The sequence below is a fragment of the Leucopleurus acutus genome (assembly GCF_964270905.1).
Source record: "Leucopleurus acutus genome assembly, chromosome: 1".
Lineage (NCBI taxonomy): Eukaryota > Metazoa > Chordata > Mammalia > Artiodactyla > Delphinidae > Leucopleurus > Leucopleurus acutus.
This window is the reverse complement of record NC_139142.1, coordinates 167978200-168002852: the sequence shown is the minus strand read 5'-3', so window position 1 is coordinate 168002852 and position 24653 is coordinate 167978200. Positions and strand designations below refer to the sequence as shown.

The 24653-nt window shown below is 37.4% G+C and overlaps 1 protein-coding gene across 1 annotated transcript in view; it reads left to right on the top strand.

Annotated features, from left to right (window-relative positions):
• BTBD1 (BTB domain containing 1) overlaps positions 1-24140 on the top strand; it is a 45068-nt gene extending 20928 nt beyond the window's left edge. The window contains exons 4-8 of the mRNA XM_082852635.1: positions 2029-2226; positions 11798-11990; positions 18535-18622; positions 22022-22168; positions 22678-24140. Of these exons, the coding sequence (XP_082708761.1) occupies positions 2029-2226; positions 11798-11990; positions 18535-18622; positions 22022-22168; positions 22678-22836 (785 nt within the window). The 3' untranslated portion in view covers positions 22837-24140. The remainder of the gene's footprint in view (positions 1-2028; positions 2227-11797; positions 11991-18534; positions 18623-22021; positions 22169-22677) is intronic.
• The last annotated feature ends 513 nt before the right edge of the window (positions 24141-24653 follow it).

Genomic DNA, 24653 nt, shown 5'->3' with positions numbered 1-24653 from the left:
GATATGCTTACCTTTTTCCAAGTAGAGAGATACTGTTTCTTGTAGGTTTTTGCCAAAGGAAAAAGATAATATGTCACATTGATAGAACAGAATTAATTTACATTATGCCAGGGGCAGTATAATGTGCTTGTTTTTTAGCCTTTAAGTTTCTATGTTTACCTTTACTTAAGTTTTTAGCATACAAGGTAGAGAAATGGAGGTTCAAAGTTGTCTGTTTTTCTATTGAATGATTAAATATTATGATCATAGTATATTCCTAATCCTACAAGTATTGAGGTATGTTGACTTACATTCATTTATCTTTGAAAAGGTTTCCTGGGACCTTAGTTTATACTCATCTGCTCAGCTACAAGAGAAGGAAAAAGCTTGATTTTTAAAAAAATTATGTTTAACCTCTTCATTTTTAACATATTGTTGGGCCCCTTCTGTGTTCCAGGGACTGTGATATCTTTGCTGTAATGATACCTATGTTTGTTATTAAACTAATATTTGGTTCTGGTATGAATGTGTAGACCATTGCATAGTAGAATTTTGTTTTTAATAAATTTTTCTTAGGTGTGTGTTTCTGGGCAATTTAATTATATTTTAATGTTTTCATTGATTTCTGGTCTATTGTAGTTTAAAAATAACTCAGCCTATTTTAATTTTGCCTATGATAAGAGGGGAAAGGATTCTGAGTGAGGGCCTGAGTTACGGTCATGATATTTATACTTGGATGTCAGATAGGGCTTTCAAACTTAATATGTCCAAAATTAAGCTTCACATCTCCCCTCTGACCACCCCCCACCCTGCTTCCACATAGTAGTCTTTCTCATCTCAGTTGATGCCACTGTCATCCCTCCATTGCTTAGACTATACACCTGGGAATTATCCTTTACTCATGCTCTCTATCACCCCCTATATCTAATCTGTTAGGAAATCTCCAGTCTCCTTTCAGAGTATACCCTGAATCTGATCATTTTTCACCACTTCCGCCTGGTCCAGGCCACCATCACCTCTGACCTGGATCAGCGCAAGAGCCTCCTAATTGATCTTGTTTCCACTCTTGCCTCCGTTACTGTCTCTTCTCATCACGGCTGCCAGGGTGGTTGTTTTAGAACATAAAATGTCACAGCTCAAAACCCTCCAGGGGTTCCCTTTTTCACTCAGAGTAAAAGCCAAATGATCTACAGGGTGCTACATGATTGCACCCCGCCTTCCACCACGTTTCTGGCCTCGTCACCTACTAATTTTCCCTCTTGCTCACTCTCCTCCAGCCACACTGACCTCCTGGCTGTTCCTCAGATATGCCAGGCACACTCTCATAAGAGAGCCTTCGCACTGGCCAGTCCTGGAGTGCTCTTTCTCTCTAGGTGTGTTTGGCCTACTGACCCCACCACCCTCGACCTCCTTCAGGTCTTAACTCAAGTGAGGCCTATCCAAACTATCCTATTTTAAGCTGCATTTCTGATTCCCCTTACCCTGCTATCTTTTCCTACATTTATTATGTAACACAGTATAATTTACTTATGTTTATTGATCTGTTTCCCCCATTAGAATGTAAGCTCTGTGAAGGCAAGGAATTTTTAACTTTTTGTTTAATGATATATCCTTGGTGTCTAGAATAGTGCCTGGCACATTGTGAGTGGTTAATAAGAAATATTTGCTGAATGAATGAATGAATTGTAATCTGTAGACTTTATGAATTTGTTCATTACTGATTGGGAGCCTTTTTCTCTGACTTACTTATTATTCTTGTTCTGAATATTTGAGTTTGCTTGCTGAATGGCATGAATATATAAGGAGATACTGTATCTAAGCTTCCATGTATGGTAAGTAATAAGTTGAATGTTAACCTTACAGTAATTTTTTAAAGAAAACTTTGCTCTTTAATTCCTTTAATTCTTTAATATTTTTAAGGGTAGACTCTATAATTTTAAGTATCCTATTTTTATTGAGATTTGAAAATTTTATATAAGCATGTTTGTCAGTATTTTGTTAAAGAGCAAAATATTACTAATGTGATATATTTTTGTATTTTACCTGTAGACACACTCTGTGCAGTTCTAGAAAGAGACACTCTTAGTATTAGAGAAAGTCGACTTTTTGGAGCTGTTGTACGGTGGGCAGAAGCGGAATGTCAAAGACAACAATTGCCTGTGACTTTTGGAAACAAACAGAAAGTTCTAGGGAAAGCACTGTCCTTGATCCGGTTCCCGCTGATGACCATTGAGGAGTTTGCAGCCGGTAAGGCTGTAACTTGTCCAAAATCTACTTGAAACTATTTTAATGGGCAGTCAGTCTCCCTGTGCAAGAGAGAAAAAGAAGCTGTTTATGTATGTGCATTTGTGTGTATAATTTCATTCAATTCTCCTAATAGCCCTTCAAGATAATATTGTAGGTTATATATTTATGTATTTTTAAATTATATGTATTTTATATCTTTTAAAATATTTTGTATATTATAAATATATAAAAATTATGTGATATTTTATAGGTTTAAGAACTGAACCTGAGAGAGGTTAAGTGCCTTACCTAAAGTTACAATGACAGATCTTTCTGACTCTTAGGGTTGATGCTTCTTAGTTCTATGACCAGTTCTTGTTTCCCATATCAACACTGAGTATCATCTGCTTTTAAGTCATGGCCAAATTGATTTAAAAGAAAAAAAAAATCTCATAATGGTTTAAAATTATATTTCCTTATGTTTATTGGCCATTTGTATTTTTTCTTTTTCCTTTATTTTTGAATTTTTAAATTTAATTTTATTTATTTTTTAATACAGCAGGTTCTTATTAGTCATCCATTTTATACACATCAGTGTATACATGTCAATCCCAATCGCCCAATTCACCACACCATCACCCCAACCCCCCCCGCCACTTCCCCTCCTTGGTGTCCATACGTTTGTTCTCTACATCTGTGTCTCTGTTTCTGCCCTGCAAACCAGTTCATCTGTACCATTTTTCTGGGTTCCACATATATGTGTTAATACACGATATTTGTTTTTCTCTTTCTGACTTACTTCACTCTGTATGGCAGAGTCTAGATCCATCTACGTCTCAACAAATGACCCAATTTCATTCCTTTTTATGGCTGAGTAATATTCCATTATATATATGCACCTACACCACATCTTTATCCATTCATCTGTCGAGGGGCACTTAGGTTGCTTCCATGACCTGGCTATTGTAAATAGTGCTGCAGTGAACATTGGGGTGCATGTGTCTTTTTGAATTATGGTTTTCTCTGGGTATTTGTTCATGACTTTTATTCTTTTGGGGTATACAAATTTTTCTTTTTGATTCATTATATATATTCCAGTATTCTCACAAGTTGTTTTTGCTGATCAGAATCAATGTTTGTTTTTTCTTTTTGTAAACTTTTTAAATTAAAATATAACATGTACATAATAAAGTGAACAAATAGAGTGAACGCACCTGTTTAACCACACATATCAATTTACAGTACATTACCATACCCCACCAGTCTCCATCATGCCCCTCCTAGTCCTTAATCTCCCTTCCAAAGGTGACTGCTTTCTGGCTTCTGTAAATGAGTTTTGTCTGTTTCTAAACTTAATATAAAGGAAGTCATACATTCAGCACGTGTTCTTTTGTGTGTGGCTTCTTTCTCTTAACATTATGTCTTAGATTCATCTGTGTGGTTGTGTGTGGCAGTAGCTCATTCTTTGTCATTGCTGTATATCTGTTGAATGGATGTGCCATGATTTCTTTATGCATTTTACTGTTGTTGGACATTTGGGTTGTTTGTTTGGGGCCTTTAAGAACATTCTTATACCTCTCACTTGGTGTACATATGTGAACATTTCTGTTGAGCAGGTGGCAGTGCAATTGCAAAGTCATAGAGTATGCATTGGTAGATCCTACCAAATAGTCGCCCAGCGTAGTTGTAATAGTTCACACTCAGCTGCCAAACTAAGAGAGTTAAGAGTTCATTCCAGTTGCCTCACATCCTCTCCATTATATGTATATAATCTGACAAAAGACTTTATCCAGAATATATTATAGATACATATAATGTATATACTTATAGCTAATATCCCAGTCTGTGGATTGTCTTTTCATTATCTTAATGCTGTCTTTTGATAAATAGAAGGTCTTAATTGTAATGAATTAAGTTATCAGTCTTTTCCTTTAAGGTGAAGGCTTTTTATGTCTTAAGAAATTTTGCCTGCCTCAGGGTCATGAAGATATTCTCTTAGGTTTTCTTCTAGGAACTTTATTGTTTGACATTTAACTTTTTGGTCTGTAATCCAGTTGGGTTTTTATTTTTTTGTGGTGTTTTTTTCACACATGTGTATGGTGTGAGGTAGAGGTCAAGGTTCATTTTTTTTCCCCCACGTGACTATGTATTAAAAACTATCCTTGCCCCCATACACAGCAGTGCTAACTTCGTTGTAAATCAGGTGACTGTATATGAATGAATCTATTTCTGGAATGTTTAGTCTGCTCTACTGTATATTTGTGCGTCCTTGAACCAGTTCTGTGGAGTTTTCATTTCTGTAGTTTTAAACTGAATCTTGAAATCTGGTGGTGAAAATCCTTTAGCTTTGTTCTTCTGGATTACCTTGGCTATTCTTGGTTTTTTGTGTTGGTAGTTTCATATACCTAAATGTTTTAATCAGCTTGTCAGTTTCCACCAAAAAAAGTCATGGGATTCTGATTGGAATTGCATTGAATCCATAGATTGGTATGGAGATAATTGACATTTTTATAATATTGAGTCTTCCAATCAATGAACATTGATTGAAGTCTTTTTAAAATTTCTCTTAGTAATACTTTGAGTTTTCTGGTAGAGGTCTTGCATATTTTTTGGTAGGTTTATTCCTTATGTATTTTACTTCTTAAATGTTATTGCAATGATTAGTTTTTTTAATTTCCATGTCCTAACTGATTGATTGCCAGTATATAGAAATACAGTTGACTTTTCCTGTATTGACCTTGTATCTAGTGATCTTGCTATATTTATAAATTCTAATAATTATTTGTAGATGATTGTACATAGTCTACATGTACAGTTGTGATCTGCAAACAATAATAATTCTATTTCTTCCTTTCTAATCCTTAGACATTTCTTTTTCTTGCCTTATTGTGTGACCTAGGACCTTGAGCATATTAAGAAGTATGGATAGTGAACATCCTTGCATTATTCTAGTCTTAGGCAGAGAGCTTTCAGTGTTTCCCCACAGAGTATGCTTGCTGTAAATTTTTTGTAGATACTCTTTATTGGATTAAGGCAGTTTCCTTCTATTACTAGTCTTGTAAGAGTTTTATCATGAATTTTACCAAATGTTTCTCTTCTTTTGAGATAATGATATGGTTTTCACCTTTGTTCTCTTAGTATAGCTTAATATAGCATTGATTGATTTTCCAAGTTAAAACTTTGGATTCCTTACATAAACCAGACTTGGTTGTCATGCATTATTCTTTTTATATATTACTAGATCCAATTTGCCAGATTTAAAAAATATTTTTAGGACTATTTCATGAGAGAAATTAGGCTATAATTTTTCCTTTCTTGTAATGAAATTGTCAGATTTTGATTATCAAGGTTATGCTGGTCTCATACAAAAGTTAGGAATATATCTTTTTTCTGTATTGAAGAGTTTATGTAAAATTAGTGCTATTTTTCCTTAAATGCTTAGGGGAATTCACCAGTGAAGCTGTCTGGATCTAGTGTTTTCTTTGTGGAAGGTGTTTTTTTTTTTTTTTGCGGTACGCGGGCCTCTCACTGTTGTGGCCTCTCCCGTTGCGGAGCACAGGCTCCGGACGCTCAGGCTCAGCGGCCATGGCTCACGGGCCCAGCCGCTCCGCGGCATGTGGGATCTTCCTGGACCGGGGCACGAACCCATGTCCCCTGCATCGGCAGGCGGACTCTCAACCACTGCGCCACCAGGGAAGCCCATCCCCACAAGTTTTGATATGTTGTATTTTCATTGTCATTCAATAAAAAGTATTTTCTAATTTTCATGGTAATTTTTTTCTTGACCCATGGGCTATTAAGTATATAGCTTAATTTTCAAATATTTGGGAATTTTTCTCCTAGCTTTAAGACAGAAATTTCTGTTTAATTCTTTAGTCTCTTAGCAGCGTCTTTCTGCCTGGTTTTTTAGTCTCATAGTTTTCTCTTGCTTGTGCATAGCTTAGGAATTGACAAATACTTTTTTTTAATTTTATTTTTGGCCGTGTTGGGCCTTTGTTGGGTCTTTGTTGCTGTGCTCAGGCTTTTCTCTGATTGCGGCCAGCGGGGGCTACTCTTCATCGCGGTGCGTGGGCTTCTCATTGTGGTGGCTTCTCTTGTTGTGGAGCACAGGCTCTAGGCACATGGGCTTCAGTAGTTGCAGCACAGGGGCTCAGTAGTTGTGGCACACGGGCTTAGTTGCTCCACGGCATGTGGGATCTTCCTGGACCAGGGCTCGAACCTGTGTCCCCTGCATTAGCAGGCAGATTCTTAGCCACTGCGCCACCAGGGAAGCCCAGGAGTTGACAAATACTTCAAGGAGAAATTATGCGCAAAATGTTGGTCTTGTTTGTCTATTAAGTATTCTCTTCCGGATCGTTGTCTGGCTGCCTTGGTAGCTTTGAATTACAGTTTTTGTCTCTTCAGTCAGTTGAGGACTACCACAATTTCTAGGTTGCCCGTTTCTACGTGGCATTTATGCCCTGTTAAGCAAATCAGCAAATATCCCAAGGGGAAAAGTGGTGACAGATATAGGGCTTCATCTCAATACATTTCCCTTCTCAAGCACTGACTGCCTCAATTGTTCTCTGTTAACATGAAATAGCTATTTTATGTACTGTTTCATGTATAGTTGTTCTCTGACGTAGGCTCTTCCACCTTACAGACTTATTAATATTTTTATGTAGTGAAATAATGTTTCTGTTGTTGCTGTTATGTATGTTCTTTTCTGTTATGCTTATTATTTCTGTATTATATTTTTCAAAACTGTTTTAGGGAGAGCTCCCTTTATGTTCTCTATTTTGCTGTTGAGTGTGTGTGTGTTTTCTGTCTAGAGATTAGGAAATAATTCTGCATTTACTTTTTCCCCTCCAATTTTCTTAATTCATTTCATAATAAAATGATATTTATTGACCTTCCCTATTTAAGATAAGAATGTTAGCATGGTGTTCCATCCTTTCAACCTTTCTAGCACACTTTAAGGTAACTGATTATACACTCAACATAACGTACTATAAAGACACAACTGTATTAGACTTAATTATAGGTTGTATTGGATTTAGTGTTTATCACCAGTTCTTTTATGATACACCTTCTTGAATTCTTTATTTTGATTCACTCATTTGATGAGTTTATTCTTGATTACTTTCTTTAAATAGGTATACGGTAGATATCTGAGAACGTTTTTCATGATCTGAAGACTTCTTTTTTCAACTAAGGAAATTTTATAATACAGGCATACCTTGGCAATATTGTGTGTTCCAGACCACAACAGTAAATTGAATATCGCAATAAAGTGAGCCATACAAATTTTTTGGTTTCCCAATGCATATAAAGGTTATGTTTACACTATATTATAGTCTGTTAAGTGCAATAGCATTATGTCTAAAAAAAACAAAGTACATACCTTAATTTAAAAAGACTGTATTGCTAAAGAATGCTAACTAACATCTGAGCCTTCAGCGAGTCCTAATCTTTTTGCTGGTGGAGGGTCTTGCCTCGATGTTGACGGCTGCTGACTGGTCAGGGTGGTGGTTGCTGAAGGTTAATATGGCTGTGGCAACTTCTTTCTTTTTTTTTATTTTCATTTTTTAAAAATTTTTGGCTGCGTTGGGTCTTCACTGCTGTGCGCAGGCTTTCTCTAGTTGTGGTGAGCAGGGGCTACTCTTTGTTGCAGTGCACAGGCTTCTCATTGCGGTGGCTTCTCTTGTTGCGGAGCATGGGCTCTAGGTGTGCAGGCTTCAGTAGTTGTGGCACATGGGCTCAGTGGTTGCGGCACGCGGGCTTCAGTAGTTGTGGCGGATGGGCTTATTTGCTCTGCAGCATGTGGGATCTTCCCGGACCAGGGCTCAAACCCATGTCCCCTGCATTGGTAGGCAGATTCTTAACCACCGCGCCACCAGGGAAGTCCTGTGGCAGTTTCTTAAAATAAGATAATAATGAAGTTCGCCACAGTGATTGACTCTTTCAGGAAACATTTCTCTGTAGCAGGCAATGCAATGTTTGATAGCATTTTACCCACAGTAAAACTTCTTTCAAAATTGGAGTTAGTCCTCTTTCACCCTGCCACTGCTTTATCAGTTAAGTTTATGTAATATTATAAATCCTTTGTTGTCAACAGTCTTCACAGCATCTTCAACAGGAGGAGATTCTGTCTCAAGAAACCACTTTCTTTGCTCATCTGTAGAAGCAACTCCTCATCTGTTCAAGTTTTATCATGAGGTTGCAGCAATTCAGTCATATCTTCAGGCTCCACTTCTAATTTTAGTTCTCTTGCTATTTCTACCACATCTGCAGTTACTTCCTCCACTGAAGTCTTTGAACCCCTCAAAGTCAAGCATGAAGGTTACAGTTTACTTCCTCCAAACTCTCTTTAATATTGATATTTTGAACTCTTTCCATGAATCATGGATGTTCTTAATGGCATCTAGAATGGTGACTCCTTTCCAGGTTTTCAGTTTACTTTGCCCAGATGCATCAGAGGAATCACTACTGTCTATGGTAGCTATAGCCTTACAAAATGTTCTTCTTAAATAATAAGTCTTGAAAGTCTAAATTACTCTTTGATCCATGGGCTATGGAATGGATGTTCTGTTAGCAGTCATGAAAACAACTGTACATCTTCATGAGTGCTCTTGGATGACCAGGTACATTGTCAAGGAACAATATTTTGAAAGGAATCTTTTTTTCTGAGCAGTTGGTGTCAACAGTGGGCTTAAAATATTCAGTATACCATGTTGTCAGCAAATGTGCTGTCATCCAGGCTTTTTTGTTCCATTTATAACACAGAGTAGATTTAGCATAATTCTAAAGGGCCCTAGGATTTTCAGAATGGTGAATGAGCATTGGCTTCAACTTAAAGTCACCAGCTACATTAGCCCCTAACAAGAGTGTCAGGCTGTCCTTTGAAGCTTTAAAGCCAGGCATTGACTTCTCTCTAACTGGCAGAGTCCTAGATGGCATCTTCTTCCACTAGAAGGCTGTTTGTCTACACTTGTCTACATTGAATTATCTGTTGTTTTGTGTAGCCACCTTCATTAATTATCTTAGCCAGATCTTCTGGATAACCTGCTGCAGCTTCTACATCAGCACTTGCTGCTTCACCTTGCACTTTTACATCACAGAGGCAGCCTCTTTCCTTAAACCTCCTGGACCCCCTTCTGCTAGCTTCAGACTTTGCTTCTGTAGCCTCCTCATCTCTTTCAGCCTTCATAGAATTGAAGAGAGTTAGGGCCTTGCTCTGGATTAGTCTTTGTCTTAAGGGAATGTTGTGGCTGGTTTGATCTTCTATCCAAACCACTCAGACTTTCTCCATATCAGCATTAAGGCTGTTTTGCTTTCTTATTATTTGTGTGTTCACTGGAGTAGCACTTTTAATTTCCTTCAGGAACTCTTCCTTTGCATTCACAACTTGGCTACTCTTTGGTGCAAGAGACCTAACTTTTGACAAGCCTTCTTACTCAGCATAACCATTTCTGCTTTTGATTTAAAGGGAGAGATGTTTGACTGTTCTTTCACTTGAACACTTAAGAGGCCACTATAGGGCTGTTGTTTTCATTTTTTTTTGTAAATTTATTTATTTTATTTTTGGCTGCATTGGGTCTTCGTTGCTGTGCGCGGGCTTTCTCTAGTTGCAGCGAGCAGGGGCTACTCTTCATTGTGCTGCACGGGCTTCTCATTGTGGTGGCTTCTCTTGTTGAGAAGCACGGGCTCTAGGTGCGCGGGCTCAGTAGTTGTAGCTTGCGGGCTCTAGAGTGCAGGCTCAGTAGTTGTGGTGCAGGGCTTAGTTGCTCCGTGGTATGTGGTATGTGGTATATGGGATCTTCCCGCACCAGGGCTCAAACCTCTGTCCCCTGCGTTGGCAGGCAGATTCTTAACCACTGTGCCAGCAGGTAAGCCCAACTATAGGGTTGTTAATTGGCCTAGTTTCAATACTGTTGTGTCTCAGGAGGAGACAGAGAGATGGGGAACGGCTGATCAGTGGAGCAGTCAGAACACACACAACATTTATTTATGCAGATACCTGCATAACTTAATTGTTCGCTGTCTTATGGGTGTGGTTCATGGGGCTCAAAACTGTTACAGTAGTGACATCAGAGGTCACTGATCACAGATCATCATAACAAGTATAGTAATAATGAAAAAGTTTAAACTATTGAGAGAATTACCAAAATGTGACACAGAGACACAAAGTGAGCAAATGCAGTTGAAAAATGACAGCAACAGACTTGTTGATGCAGGGTTGCCACAAATCTTCAATTTGTAAAAAAATGTATCTGCGAAGCATAATAAAGCAAGGTATACCTGTAGTCTTGAATTATTGCATCATCCTATTTCTTACTGTTAGTTCTTCAGGAACACTAGTTACCTGTATGTTGGTCTCTGCTTTTTATCATCCATTTTAATCACCTTAACATTTTAATTCTTTTGTCTTATTTGTCATTCTGAGAAAGATACATGAGTTTTCACCCCCATCTGTCTTCTGATCTTATGCAGTTCCAGTTACATTCTTTTCTTTTTTCTTTCTCTAAAATGCATGTTTTAAGTTTGTAATTGTATTTTTTCTTCTTTACAATCTTTACTTATCCAGAGATTGCAAATGAACCACGGGGCCAGGTCTGGCAGGTTGATATATTTTGTTTGTGATATTCTAAAACTTTATATTAAAAATTAGGGCATTTTACGTTAAAATCTGATTTATAGTTTCTTAAACCAAATTTCTAGTGTTTTGCAGTCTCTTATTTAGATTGTTTTTACCAGCCTTGGAAGGAATCTCCTGGCATCTTTTATGAGGAATAGCATTTATTCCTGGTTAAATTTAAGCTGTTTGGAATTTTCTCTTCCCAGAAACAGTGAATGAGAAAACTATAGCATGTGATATGCTGCTTCCACAGCTCTTCCAATCTTAGCTCCTGACCTCTGCTGATTTCAAAATCCCACAATGAAAGCACTGTGCCATCTATTTCTACCTCTAAATATTCCATTGTTTGATTACAGCCTCAGACAGATGGGGAATGGAGAGGTAACGATAGCTCTGGCTGCCACTGTAAGCACTTCTCCAACTCTCCTCTTTCTGGGAAATGGAACACTCAGGGCAAATGGATAGAAAAATCCAGGGATCTTTCTGTGATTTCAGGGTTTCATCTAAGCTTTGATTTATTAATGATTTTAACACTTACATATTAGGTTAACCTCGGATGAATTTAGTAAAACTTAATTTAAAATTAAATATATGCTAAAATTAGGGGCTTCCCTGGTGGCGCAGTGGTTGAGAGTCTGCCTGCCAATGCAGGGGACACGGGTTCATGCCCCGGTCTGGGAAGATCCCACATGCCGCGGAGCGGCTGGGCCCGTGAGCCATGGCCGCTGAGCCTGCATGTCCGGAGCCTGTGCTCCGCAACGGGAGAGGCCACAACAGTGAGAGGCCCACGTACCACAAAAAAAAAAAAAAAATATATATATATATATATGCTAAAATTATCTATACTGAGATTTTTCTACCTCATTGTTACTTTACATCTTTCACATTTGAATTCACATTATTATGGGGAGAATTACAAAGTTAGGAATTGCAGTGAAGTTACTTTTATTGAGGTTTATGTTTTTATTTCTGCAGGTCCTGCTCAGTCTGGAATTCTGTCAGATCGTGAAGTGGTAAACCTCTTTCTTCATTTTACTGTCAATCCTAAGCCCCGAGTTGAATACATTGATCGACCAAGATGCTGCCTCAGAGGAAAGGAATGCTGCATCAATAGATTCCAGCAAGTAGAGAGCCGGTGGGGTTACAGTGGAACGAGTGATCGAATCAGGTATCTGCATATTGTAGATTTGGGGGTGGGGTGGGGCGCGGCAGCGGCTCGCATTTGGCTTTTATGTTCATATTGTGGGAGATAATTAACCACATTTTATTTTATACTTTGTTTAATACATTTCTAACTTGATACAACAGTCAAGAAGTCAGGCTTACTGGTCTCCCCACTGAATTATGAGTGAGGGAGTCTCTTAGGAAACAAGTAGAGTAAGAAAGGATTGACTTGGGCCTTCTATTTTGTGAGTTTCGTTTGGATTGCCACTGCTGGTGAGCTGAAGTCTAGCCCTTAATTGATCAAACATTATTTTTACAGCCTTAGGGCTATAATTTAATACATTTAATCTTACTTGGTTTAGTGTGAGATTTTTATTTGCATAGATGTTGCATGGAAAATATCTCAGTATACATTTGTAACAACTTCGGGAAAATTTTTTTTTAATTTTAAAAGATGCATGCATATAATCCTTTTGGAATTTATATTTGCTCTACCATGTTTCCTTAGGTTAAATGTCAAAATAGAATATTTACCTGTTTTCATAAAACATGCCTTTTGAATTTTCATTTATTTAATATTAATAGCACTTTGGTGTAAAACTAGAAACTAACAAGAAGTTTGTTTAAAACTAGAACTCCAAGAGGGAGAGGACTCTTACAAATATTGGGTTAAAATGGAAATAAAAATGCATTTGTAGACTATTTAGTAATAATTCACAATGAGAATACTATATGTGAGAACTTAGGGGATGAGGCCAAAGTGTCACACAGAGAATTAGCGATAATTAACTACTTTTATTAAATAAATTAGAGTAGAAATAAATGATTTCAGCATTAACCCAAGAAGCTAGAAAATGAATAGCAAAAGAACCATATGAAAAGAGAAAGGAAATAGGTAAATGTAGAAATTAATGAATTAAAAATAGAATTGTTAAATATAAGCTGGTTCCTGAAAAAGACCAATAAAATAAGCAAACCTTGGGCAAAGGTAATAAAACATACTTACATCTACAAATAATGGAATATAATAATATACTGAGGAAATTTTTATTTTAATTCTGGGTTTACTCTGTGCTAATAAATTGAACATCTTGATGGAATGGATCATTTTATAGGCAAATATAAATTATCAAAATTGACTGAAGAAGAAAGCCTGAATAGACCAATTACCATGGAAGAAATTAAAAGTTATCAAAGAACTGTCCCTTCACAAGGTGGTTTTGACAGGTGAGTTTTATCAAACATTCAGGGAACAGGTTGTTTCGTTGAACATTAAAAGAAGAAAATACTTTTTGGTTAATTATTGAAAGAAGCATAATCCTTATATAGGAATCTGACAAGGCAAAAATTTTTCTAGGTCAATCTCACTTATATAGAAAAGAAATAAAATAGCATATTGAATCTAGCAGTACCTTAAAAGAATAATACTATAACAGCAAATAGATGTAAAACAACTATAGTCCAATTTTTAAAAAACAGTGATAAATTAGGGTCGGAAAAATACATCCAGTGGAGATAAATATGCAAGATCCATGTTCTGACATCTTAAGTTTGGTTCTAAAGCTGTAAAGTTACAGAAATTGAAGAGTTTATCACATGAGAAGTACTCATATTGCTCAGGAGAAGCGTGGCTGTTTCAGATACAGAGACTTTAGAGAAGTTTCTCCTGTGGTTTCTTAGAAAGGGGACACTGAGCAGTGCAATGAACATCATTTAAAATAACATCCATCCAACTGAGTTTTGTAAGGCTATTCCTAATAATGTCCATCAGTGCAAAAAAAAAAAGGCAGATAAGAGTTTGGAGATTGAAAGAATGGTGCAAAACTAGGAAATATATTACTATAATTCACCATGGTAGCAGATCAAAGGAAAAAAATTTATTTTGATAGATGTCAAAAAGACTTTTGGGGCTTCCCTGGTGGCGCAGTGGTTGAGAGTCCGCCTGCTGATGCAGGGGACACGGGTTCATGCCCCAGGCCGGGAAGATCCCACATGCCGCGGAGCGGCTGGGCCTGTGAGCCATGGCTGCTGAGCCTGCGCATCTGGAGCCTATGCTCTGTAACGGGAGAGGCCACAACAGTGAGAGGCCTGCGTACCACAAAGACTTTTGATAAAATTTTACCCTCGATCCAGATATAACCATTAATAGGCTAGGTCTAGAAGAATACTCCTTTAACATGATGGGCTATTGAAACCTCAAGATAGGGATGCCTGGTAACCTTGCTGTTTTTCAGTAGTGTTCTTAAAACTCTGATTGATGTAGGTATAAAGATAAAGAAATATATGTAATTAATACAATGTTGTAAATCAACTATACTTCAATATAAACAAACAAAAAAGAAAAAGAAATATTGGAGAGGAAGAGGTGTTTTTCATTTTTTTCAGATAACGTCTATATTAGTAGTTCTTCACTCCATCAGACCTAGTTCTCCCTTTTTTTGTAATAAATATTTTGTATTCCCCCTTTATTAACCTGAAATGAAATTCATAGATAATGTGTTTCATTTTTTTAAAATGATATAATGGCCTAGTTGTAATGTAAAGGACAGTAAATGTAACTGATAGTAAAATCAAATGTGTACTTCAATATGTAGACACTTGGGCAGCACCAGAAGACAAACAAGCAATCAGAGATAGTACCTGTATGCACCAGCACACTGAGACAGCTGTAGGTGCAGGGAACAGGTGTATTATACCATGTCCCAAATACCATGAGCAGCATTGCTGCCAATTTTGTCATTTTCTTTAAAAGTTTCAACTAAAGCAAACTATGGTCCATCCTGTTTATCCAGTTTCCATATTTGAGAACTCATCTACTCGCTAGAATTTATTTGTAACCCCCAAATCAATACCAGCAGCGCTTTCTTAGTCATTCACAGAAAAGATTTTAGTTGCCTGGGAGCATGCTCCTGTGTGAGCTCAAACAAGGAGGATGCTCTACCTTCTTATTTCAGCGCTCATACAGAGATGGAGATGGTAGGAGGCAGTGCAGTGCAGGACACTACAGCTCTGTGGCCATTGGACAGTTTGAATCCCATCTCTGGCATCTGTTAGTGGGGTGGCCTCAGGCAAGTCACTTAACACTCCTTAATTCCATTTCTCTTTTGTGAAACACAGAAAATGGGGTATACTAGAATGCGTCGTTCTTAGGATTTAAGATTATAATCCACATGAGTGGTGTGAGTGTGTGTAAGTGTGTGTGTGTGTGTGTGTGTGTGTGTACATTCCCCCTAAGAGCAGTGGTTTAGTATTTGCTAATTCTGTGTTTGCACCAACTATAAAATATAACTACCACAAATAATGAGAAATGACTGTATGATATTTCCTCGATTTGTATAGTAGTCACCTCTTGTAAAAGTCAGTGAATGTTAAAATTGCTGTAAAAATCTTGGTTTATTAATAAAAAGGGATTAAGTTCAAGTCTCATAGTTAAAAACAAGTTTTTCATCTACATGAATTCTGACAGGACACTTGAAAGTTGGTTGAGATTCTTTGTTTCGGGAGACTTTCCTAAGTATTGCAGTAAATCTGGTGTCCCTGGCTCCCTGTCAGTGGTGCATCATATCCTTTGTGAAAACAGAGCCTGCCTCCCTGGGCACAGAACTCCTTTTGAGAACAACTAGTCCACCCAGACAGCCTCAGGATCAGTAAAAATCTATTAGAACCAATGCATAGTAGTGGCAACTTATAAAACGTATGTGCAAAACCCAGTGATGTTCCTGTGTCATTAAAATTCATTTACAGAGATGGGTGGTGTTGATGGTTAACAACAGTGTGAATTACTTAATGTCACTGAATGGTGCACTTTAAAATGCTTAAGATGGTACATTTTGTTATATATTTTGCCACAATAAAAAAATTTTAGGGCATTCCCTAGCGGTCCAGTGGTTAGGACTTGGCGCTTTCAGGGTGGTGGCCCGGGTTCAATGCCTGGTCAGGGAACTAAGATTCCGCAAGCCATGCGATGCAGCAAAAAAATAAATAAATAAATAAATAAAATTAATGTTTGAATTTTCAGTTAAAATGGTGAGTAAAAACAGACCCCACTTGCAATAGTAACAAATAACATAAAGTAGCAGGGGTAAGTCCTATAGGAAATGTACAGTATGGTATCTTTATAAAGAATTGGAAAACTTCGACTGGAATCAGACAGTGTCTTTCCAAACTAACCTTTCTGAGTTAGGCAGTTCCTTGTAGAAGTCACATGTTTTTGGTAGGGAGGAGTGGGTTGGCAAAATTATTCTAAAATTAATTTGCAAAAGTAAAGGTTTCTTTTTTAAAAGAGTGGTATTAATCAAATATGAAAAATATTGTAAAGCTGTAAGAGAATGTTGTACGGAACATACTACAGAGTTCAGAAACCAACCTAATATAAATGAACATTTAGAATGTGAGGAAGGATTAACCACTGGGAAAATAAAGTTAGATCTTTACTGATGCCATCTTCCAATATTTGTATAAATTAAAATTTTAACGTTAAAAAAAAGGAAACCGTGAAGGTGCCGGAACAGAATGTTTATTTATTATGAGGATGAGATAGGCCTCTCTGAACTTGGCATAGATCATAATTTGACTACAAATAATTCAAAATGTTACATCCAAAACCACCATAAAGTTAAAAGATAAATGACAAATAGGAAAGTTTTTGTAATGGATGTTACTGACAAAGCATATAATAACTATATAACATGGTCTTTCGAATCCACATGAAAAAGACACTCATCAGCAGAGAAAAATGGGAAAAGAATGTGAGTGGGTTTTTCATTAAAGAGAAAATCCAGTAGATAGTAAGCATATGAGCAAATGTGTTAACTCAGTAATCAAATATAAATAGAATTTGTCAATCATCAGTTTCTCAACAGCAAAAAGAAATGAAGATACTTGTGGTTGTTGAGAGTGAGATAGAAATGATCTTCATTCCTTGTTGGGTGTAAAGTTTTATAATCTTCCCAGAAAGCAATTTGATAAAGTTCATCTAACGCCTTAAGAATATGCCTTTCATTTTCCCCAGAAAATCTACTTCCAGGAATTTATTCTAGGAAATAATGAAGGCACTGTGAAATGATTGTTCATCATGGCATTGTTGTATAATAACAAAAACTGCAAATAACCTAGATTATTTAACAAGTAGGAATTGTTTAAATATAATGAATCAGTAGTAGTTTTTTACCTTTTTACATGAAGTTACAAAAATATATATATTCTGACATTGTTTTTAAAATAATACATATATGTTCATAGAAAAAAGTCTGTTTTTGTATTGTTTAAAAACAGAACTAAAAGTCTGAAAAGGAAGTGCACCAAATTGAAAATGAAGTTATCTCTAGATGGTAGATTTAGAGATGCTTTAAATTTTTCCTCTTGTTTGCTTAGCTGCATTTTCTGACTTTTTTTAAACAGAGAATATATTGCTTTTTTATAATAAAAAATTATAAATAATATATTTTAAAAATTTTAACGTGATCCTCATACTGGGAGTTTAACATAGTGATTGAGTGTGACCTTTTGATCCATGCAGACCTGGGATTGTGTCCCAGCTCTGCTACACATTTTGATCCAGGCAAGTTAATTTCTCTAAATCTCAGTTTCTTCAGCTATAAAAACAGGATGATAAAAATCATACTGTGTTACTTAGTTTATAGAGCTGTTATGATGACTAAAGGAAATAATTCATGTAAAGAACTGAAGCTCGGTGCCTGGCACAGGAAGTGCTCATAAAGTGGCAATGGTATGGTAGTAATAATAATAAAACTTGTTACTTCAGTTCTTAAAGTATGAAATGTTGAGGATAACTGCTTTATATTATAGATTATCTCTTATTATACAGTCATTTAGTGCCATTTGTGTTTGATGCTAGTTTTTATACATTTATAACATGGAGTAAGGTGGGTCTGTTTCTTAACTATGGTGACTAAACTGGATCTGCTAATTGTTCTAGTGTGAAATCTCCTTCTGATCCACCTGTGTAACTTAGGTCCTGTCCCCAGACCTCCACCACCAATTCTGTTACAGCAGCCTGCTTCCTTCACAACTCTTATCACAACTTATAATTAACGATTTATCCCTTTGTTTACTTATTTATTATCAGTGTCCTCCATTAGGCCATAAGTGCAGTAGGGGCAGAGACTATCTTGTTGACCATTATTTCCCCAGTGCCAGGCCCAGTAAGTATTCATCGAGCTGAAGAATTGTCAGAGTTTGGGACGCTGCACATCAGGTCTGATGGCTGACACATCTCTGTTCATGAAGGAGATGTGCAGACAGATTTGGACTAAAATTATCATCACAACAAAAGTGGGTATTTAGGTTAAATAAATTGCTTGGCTCAAAAATGAAAACAGATTCTACTTAAGTTTCCAATAAGTTACTCTAGCAAGAGTTTTTTGGTAAGCAGATGACATTTCCAAGGATGTTTAATTTTTGATAGTTTTCTTTATTATGAGCAAAATTAGATGTTCTGAGTAACACTTTAAAAATGTATAAGCCTTTGGAGTATGAATGCTTACTGAATTATGTATGTTATTTTATATTTGGCCTCATTCTCTCAGGTTCACAGTTAATAGAAGAATCTCTATAGTCGGATTTGGTTTATATGGATCTATTCATGGTCCAACGGATTATCAAGTGAATATACAGGTACACTTTTTTTGCCCACTGTATACCATCTGAAATACATAACAAGTGTCATTTTACGATAAGATATTGTTTCGGCAAAATCCAAATTTCAGTATAAAAGCCTATTAGTATTTTAAGCCTAGAGGTTCCACTTTACAATTGATCTAAAAAGTGTAGTTTCAGAAAATTGAGGTCCTGGGGTCCTTAACAGAAGCATTAACATACAAGGAGCTCGCCTTTGTCCAGGAAACCCTTCTATTAGTTCATCCTGCTGTGCACTGACTGTCTCAAAACACCCACCTGCTTTTTTCATGGTACTTTGAACTCTAGGGCTTGAGACTGTCTAATTTCCTATAACTACTGGTTACACCTCTGATTTCTGATTGTCTGACCATACCCTGCCCCGTTCTTAGGTCTGCTCCACCTCAGTTCTTCCAGATATGACACGATTACTTAATCTCGAAGAAAGTGAAGCACCTCTCTCCTTCCCTTCCAGTCAACCAGTGTTCTCCACACTTTTGACTGCACATCCCAGTTAGTGAAATTATTTTTGAAACACATCTACATTGTACTTTTATTTACTATACACATATACCTCTGCAATACTATACTTACTTTATATTATACATAAATTAAAACACAAAAAATAGAAATGAAAAAAGGAAGTAAACAATGTTTCAGACTTCTTTCAGCGGAAAAAACTACCCTTTCTAAAATGTTAATTAATATACTATTTTTAATAGTAAAAACATTGGTGAACTTTGTGATCAAAATGCATCATTGACTTTCAAGATACACAACAATTCAAAGATCTGGTCTGGTCCGGGGACTTACCTGGTGGCGCAGTGGTTAAGAATCTGCCCGACAGTGCAGGGAACATGGGCTCGAGCCCTGGTCCAGGAAGATCCCACATGCCGCAGAGCAACTAAGCCCGTGCGCCACAACTACTGAGCCTACATGCCACAACTACTGAAGCCCTCGTGCTTAGAGCCCGTGTTCCACAACAAAGACAAGCCACCGCAGTGAGCAGCCCGCGTACTGCAACGAAGAGTAGCCCCCCGCTTGCCACAACTAGAGAAAGCCCGTGTGCAGCAAGGAGGGCCCTACACAGACAAAAATAAAGGTCTGGTCTGATGACAGCCAAAAAACATACTTTACTACCTCACAAAGACACCTTGTTCCAAATGGAAGAATTGCTTTATTGGCTGTGCTAATGAAATCATGCTCATTTTTAAATTCTATCCACTAACGTTTATAGTGAAATTCAGCTATAAATTAAATCATTCATGTCATTTCGTTGCTCTTACAAACCAAAGCCACTGAGATTGTTTATTTGAAAGATTTTAAAGGTTAGGAAATTTTTTTTCTATAATTTTTAATGCAAAAAAGCCACAGCAGACCTCTTAGGGGTATAAAAGATTTTCATGATCACTCCCCGTTTTACTTTTTTTTTTTTTTTTTTTTGCGGTACGCAGGCCTCTCACTGCTGTGGCCTCTCCCGTTGCGGAGCACAGGCTCCGGACGCGCAGGCTCAGCGGCCATGGCTTACGGGCCCAGCCGCTCCGCGGCATGTGGGATCTTCCCGGACTGGGGCACGAACCCGTGTCCCCTGCATCGGCAGGTGGACTCTCAACCACTGCGCCACCAGGGAAGCCCCCGTTTTACTTTATATACTGTTAAGATCCTCTCCATAGGATCCATAAGCCCCCTTAAGCAGGCTGTGTAATCTGCAGGCCTGGGAAGGAGTGAGGGCCCCACAGTCATTCTCTTCAATTGTGGAACCCCTGTCTTCCTTCAGTGCCCCTCCCATATTACATGAGACACCAGATTCCTGTGTACAGTCTGAGGGAGGGCATCGGGGTTATAGGTATATTAAAATGATAAAATATAAAATGAATAGAAGTAGGACTTCTCTTTATTTTCTTCCGCCCGGTGGCTAGTGCCATGCACCCTCTAGATAACACTACCAGATAGACCTGCCTGGGTTTGAATCTCAGCTCTACCATCTCAAGGGTGTGTCTGTGGGCAAATTAGGTAACCTCTCTGAGCCCCAGTGTCCTTGTTTACTTTGACAGTAGTGGTACCTCCATTATGTTTTTGTGAGCAGCGGTTGAGATGATGCATGTAAAGTGTTTGGAACATAGTCTGTTGCTGTCGTTGTTGCTGTAGTTTTATAATTTGAGTCTCACAATAGCCTTAGGAAGAAGGCAAACAAGTTTTTTTCCAAGATTAAAAGATAAAACTGAGGCTCGGAGAAGTGGTTTACTCTAGATTACACTACCACAACGAAATCCTGTCTTACTACTTTTCCAAGGCACCATCATGTCTTTTTTTTAAATTGAATTGTGATATACTGTAGTCCCTCAGTATCTTCAGGGGATTGGTTCTAGGACCCCCTGTGGATGCCCAAATCCATGGATGCTCAAAGCCCCTTATATAAAATGACGTAATACAGTCAGTCCTCCACATCCACAGGTTCTGCATCCGCGTATACAGGGGGCCGACTGTACATACAGAAAAGTAGACATAAGTGGTACGTATGGCTCCCTTTTCATAAACTGCGAACACACTTGTGTAACCAGCAGCCTGATCAAGGAACAGGGTATTACAGCACCCCAGACATCCCTTGTGATCTTTTCTGGTCACTATCCCGCCTGAGGTGGCCACTGTCCTGATCTCTCGTTGCATGTACTCGTTCAGCCTGTTTTACTATTACCGTTTTTACCTAATGTATGCAAAAAGATGGCTTTGTGAGCCTTGGCCTCCGCACATACTGTTCCCTTGCATGAAGACTTTTCTCTTATAACCTGGTAACCTCTGAGTTGAGCTTTTAAAACTCTCTTTTGTGGAGCCTCCCCGCTTCCTGACAAAATCAGTTTTTCCTCTCCTCCTCCACTTCATCTTATGCATAGCTGTTTACTGCAGGTGCTGTACTGAATTGTCATTGTTTACTTGTCTTCTCTAATGACTAGAAGCTCCTTGAGGGTGTCCCTCAGTGCCTGGCACAGGTTATGGAACTAAATCGAAAAGACGGAATTTTCATATTTTGAAATATCCACATAGGAAATGCTACAGGAATTTCCCAGCAACAAGACATAGGCAAGCAAGGAGTAGAGGCTCATTTCCCTCAGGTATCTAAAATCCACACAGCCTAAACACCAGTTCCCAAGCCATGTGTCTTTTTTAGAAGCTCTTCTCTCCTGCAGCCAAAGCCCAGTTATCTGACATCCTCCCCATCCTTACTGCAGTGAATGCATTTTCTGACAGCGTGTTTAAAGCCATCTTTAGTGGTTAGAGACAGTAGAGAAAAATTACAGCAGAGAGATGTAGTAGTCTATTTTGCTGTGCCTAAGGGCTTCATACTTTCTTCTACGAAACTTTGTTTTAACTTAAATTTAATTTTTCTTTTAAAAATTACAGATCATTGAATATGAAAAAAAACAAACCCTGGGACAAAATGATACTGGATTTAGTTGTGATGGGACTGCTAATACATTCAGGGTCATGTTCAAAGAACCCATAGAGATCCTACCCAACGTGTGCTACACAGCATGCGCAACACTCAAAGTAAGAGTCTTCCCGAATGTTCCAGGTGGTGAGCTGGCGGGGCCCACGGTTTCCTCTTGCATGTTATAGAGAGCGTGTTTCAATAGAAGCTGAGAGTCACTAACAGTACAGCCTTGTCGGAAGCAGAGAAGGCAGGAAGGTGGGAGCTAAAATATTCCACTGCTTTGAGAAGAGCAGTGCCTCTCAGCAGAGCTCTGCTCTGAAAGAAATAGTTCTTCATAAGAAATAGCCTTTTGTTTGAGTAGGAGATTGTAAGTTTGACAGAAGATAAAATAAAACAATTATTTCCTTAAAACCATTTCACTGTCCTCTAATAGCTGAGCTCTACATTCATTATTTTTAGTCATTAATTAGCTTGTAGCAAAAACTACATTTTTCCTTAAATGACTTGGCATAAATTTTTATACAAGAGCTATAACGAAATACAGTAGATCGGTAATATAATTAAAATACCACATTAAATTGCTTATTAAATGAAAATTACTAATGAACCTTTTGTTCTCATTTAGGGTCCAGATTCTCACTATGGCACAAAAGGACTGAAGAAAGTAGTGCATGAAACACCTGCTGCTAGCAAGACTGTTTTTTTCTTTTTTAGCTCCCCTGGCAATAATAATGGCACTTCCATAGAAGATGGACAAATACCAGAAATAATATTTTATACATAATTCAGCATTATAATACATAATGGCTAAATAGTACCATACAGCCTAGTCTCAAAGGCATAAAAAACTGGCCACAGAATATAACTGTAAGATAAGAGACATTTTAATTTCTTAGAAAAGATAGATAAGTGTTGACTTAAATCTCTGCATGATTTAAAGGGAGATTTTCCATTTTCTTATAACCTTAGGGGGAAAAAGAACCGGTTTAATTGTTTAAAAAAAAACAGCTATTTATCTTGCATAATTTCATAGATTAGCTGACTCATGATCTTTCAGCAGTTTTATAACCGAAAGATTCTTGTTTTATATAGCTGGTTTGTTTTTTTTCCTGTTTTAACTTTTGAAGGTTACATAAGATGAGGTGGGTCAGTATTCCTACAGAATTCCTATTAACTCAAATAACTAATTTCAGAAAATGAAAACTGACCTCATCTTTGGAGTTTCTAACTATCTGGTGGTTAGCATTTGCAGTATTGCTAGAAATAGGCTTAACAAATGCCAAAGAAAATCTTCAGTGCATTTACAGAAAAGGATATTTTATAATAGTATAATATGTTACATAGTACAGTTTTAAACGATAAATGAAATTTGTACGAATTCACAATAATGTGATACAAACAAAGGATCTAAAGGTGTACTCCGAGACTGGCTTCTTTATCACTAAGCTGCACCACTGTACGTGTCTCTCTCTGCGGGGGATGCGGTTGAGAATTCCCAAGATTGAGATGATGGCGGTGGTGCTGATGGTGGCGGAGTAAACAGACATCAGTTCAGCTCTGTGGCGATAATCTTACGCAGCAAGAACTGGAATGAAATACTAACATCTCTAACAGCTGCTTTGAAACTTTAAAGATATCCAACAGAATCACTCCTGAAAAGTATACTTTCACCTACACAGTCCTATCCAAGAAATAAAATATGTTTTAACATTCATGACCTCACTGTCAGAGGTACAGCTGCCTAAGGAGGGGATAGGAAGTATATTGGCAGAATGACATTTATACACTTTTATAAAGCAAAATTTTTATATAAAATTCTTTTTCCCTTCAAAATGATTATCTCATTAAAAATATATGTGTGATTAAGCTATATCAAATAGTTGTGGAAGATGTGTAGAAATCAATTCTTTTAAGTATCAACTTAAGAATTATTTCTAAATGGTAATTAGGTTAAAAAAATTTTCCATCTAAAGTAGTATTTGATATTTTCAAGAAGGTAGTGAGGTGTGGTGGTGGCAGAGGTCTCATGTAACTGAAGGTAGTCATACAAGGGACAAGAAATGGAACCATTTACTGACATGGGACATCCCCTGGAATTAAAAAAAAATAAACATCTATTGTACTTTTATTTATTTTTTTGTCATTTCTAAAAGTTGAGTGTAAGACACCATTTTGGAACAAAGCTTCTAATTAATTGAGGTTGAACCTTATTTTTAATTTATGGAAGTAATGCAACCCATAGTAAGAATGCCTTACTGTTGCCTTAAAGCAACTATAGCAGCAACAACTGTTGTCGTCTGCTGCTTCATCAGTTTTTTTCAGTCTCAGGTTTTTCTCCCCTGTTCTACTCTCAGTAGGTGAGAGAAAGGAAACTGTGCTTGTTATTTACTCTGATATAGTGTAAGGACCATCTCGCCATCGTTTATTAATAGAGCTACCTGAGTGACTCCTGGGTACCAGGCTCTTCTGCACTGAGTACTTTACACACGTTCTCATTTGCTTCTCACAACATCAGTATGAGGGAAGTACTATGATAATACCCATTTCACAGGCCAAGAAATTCATGTTTTAAAAGGTCAAGTGGTTGTAAGCAGAATTTAA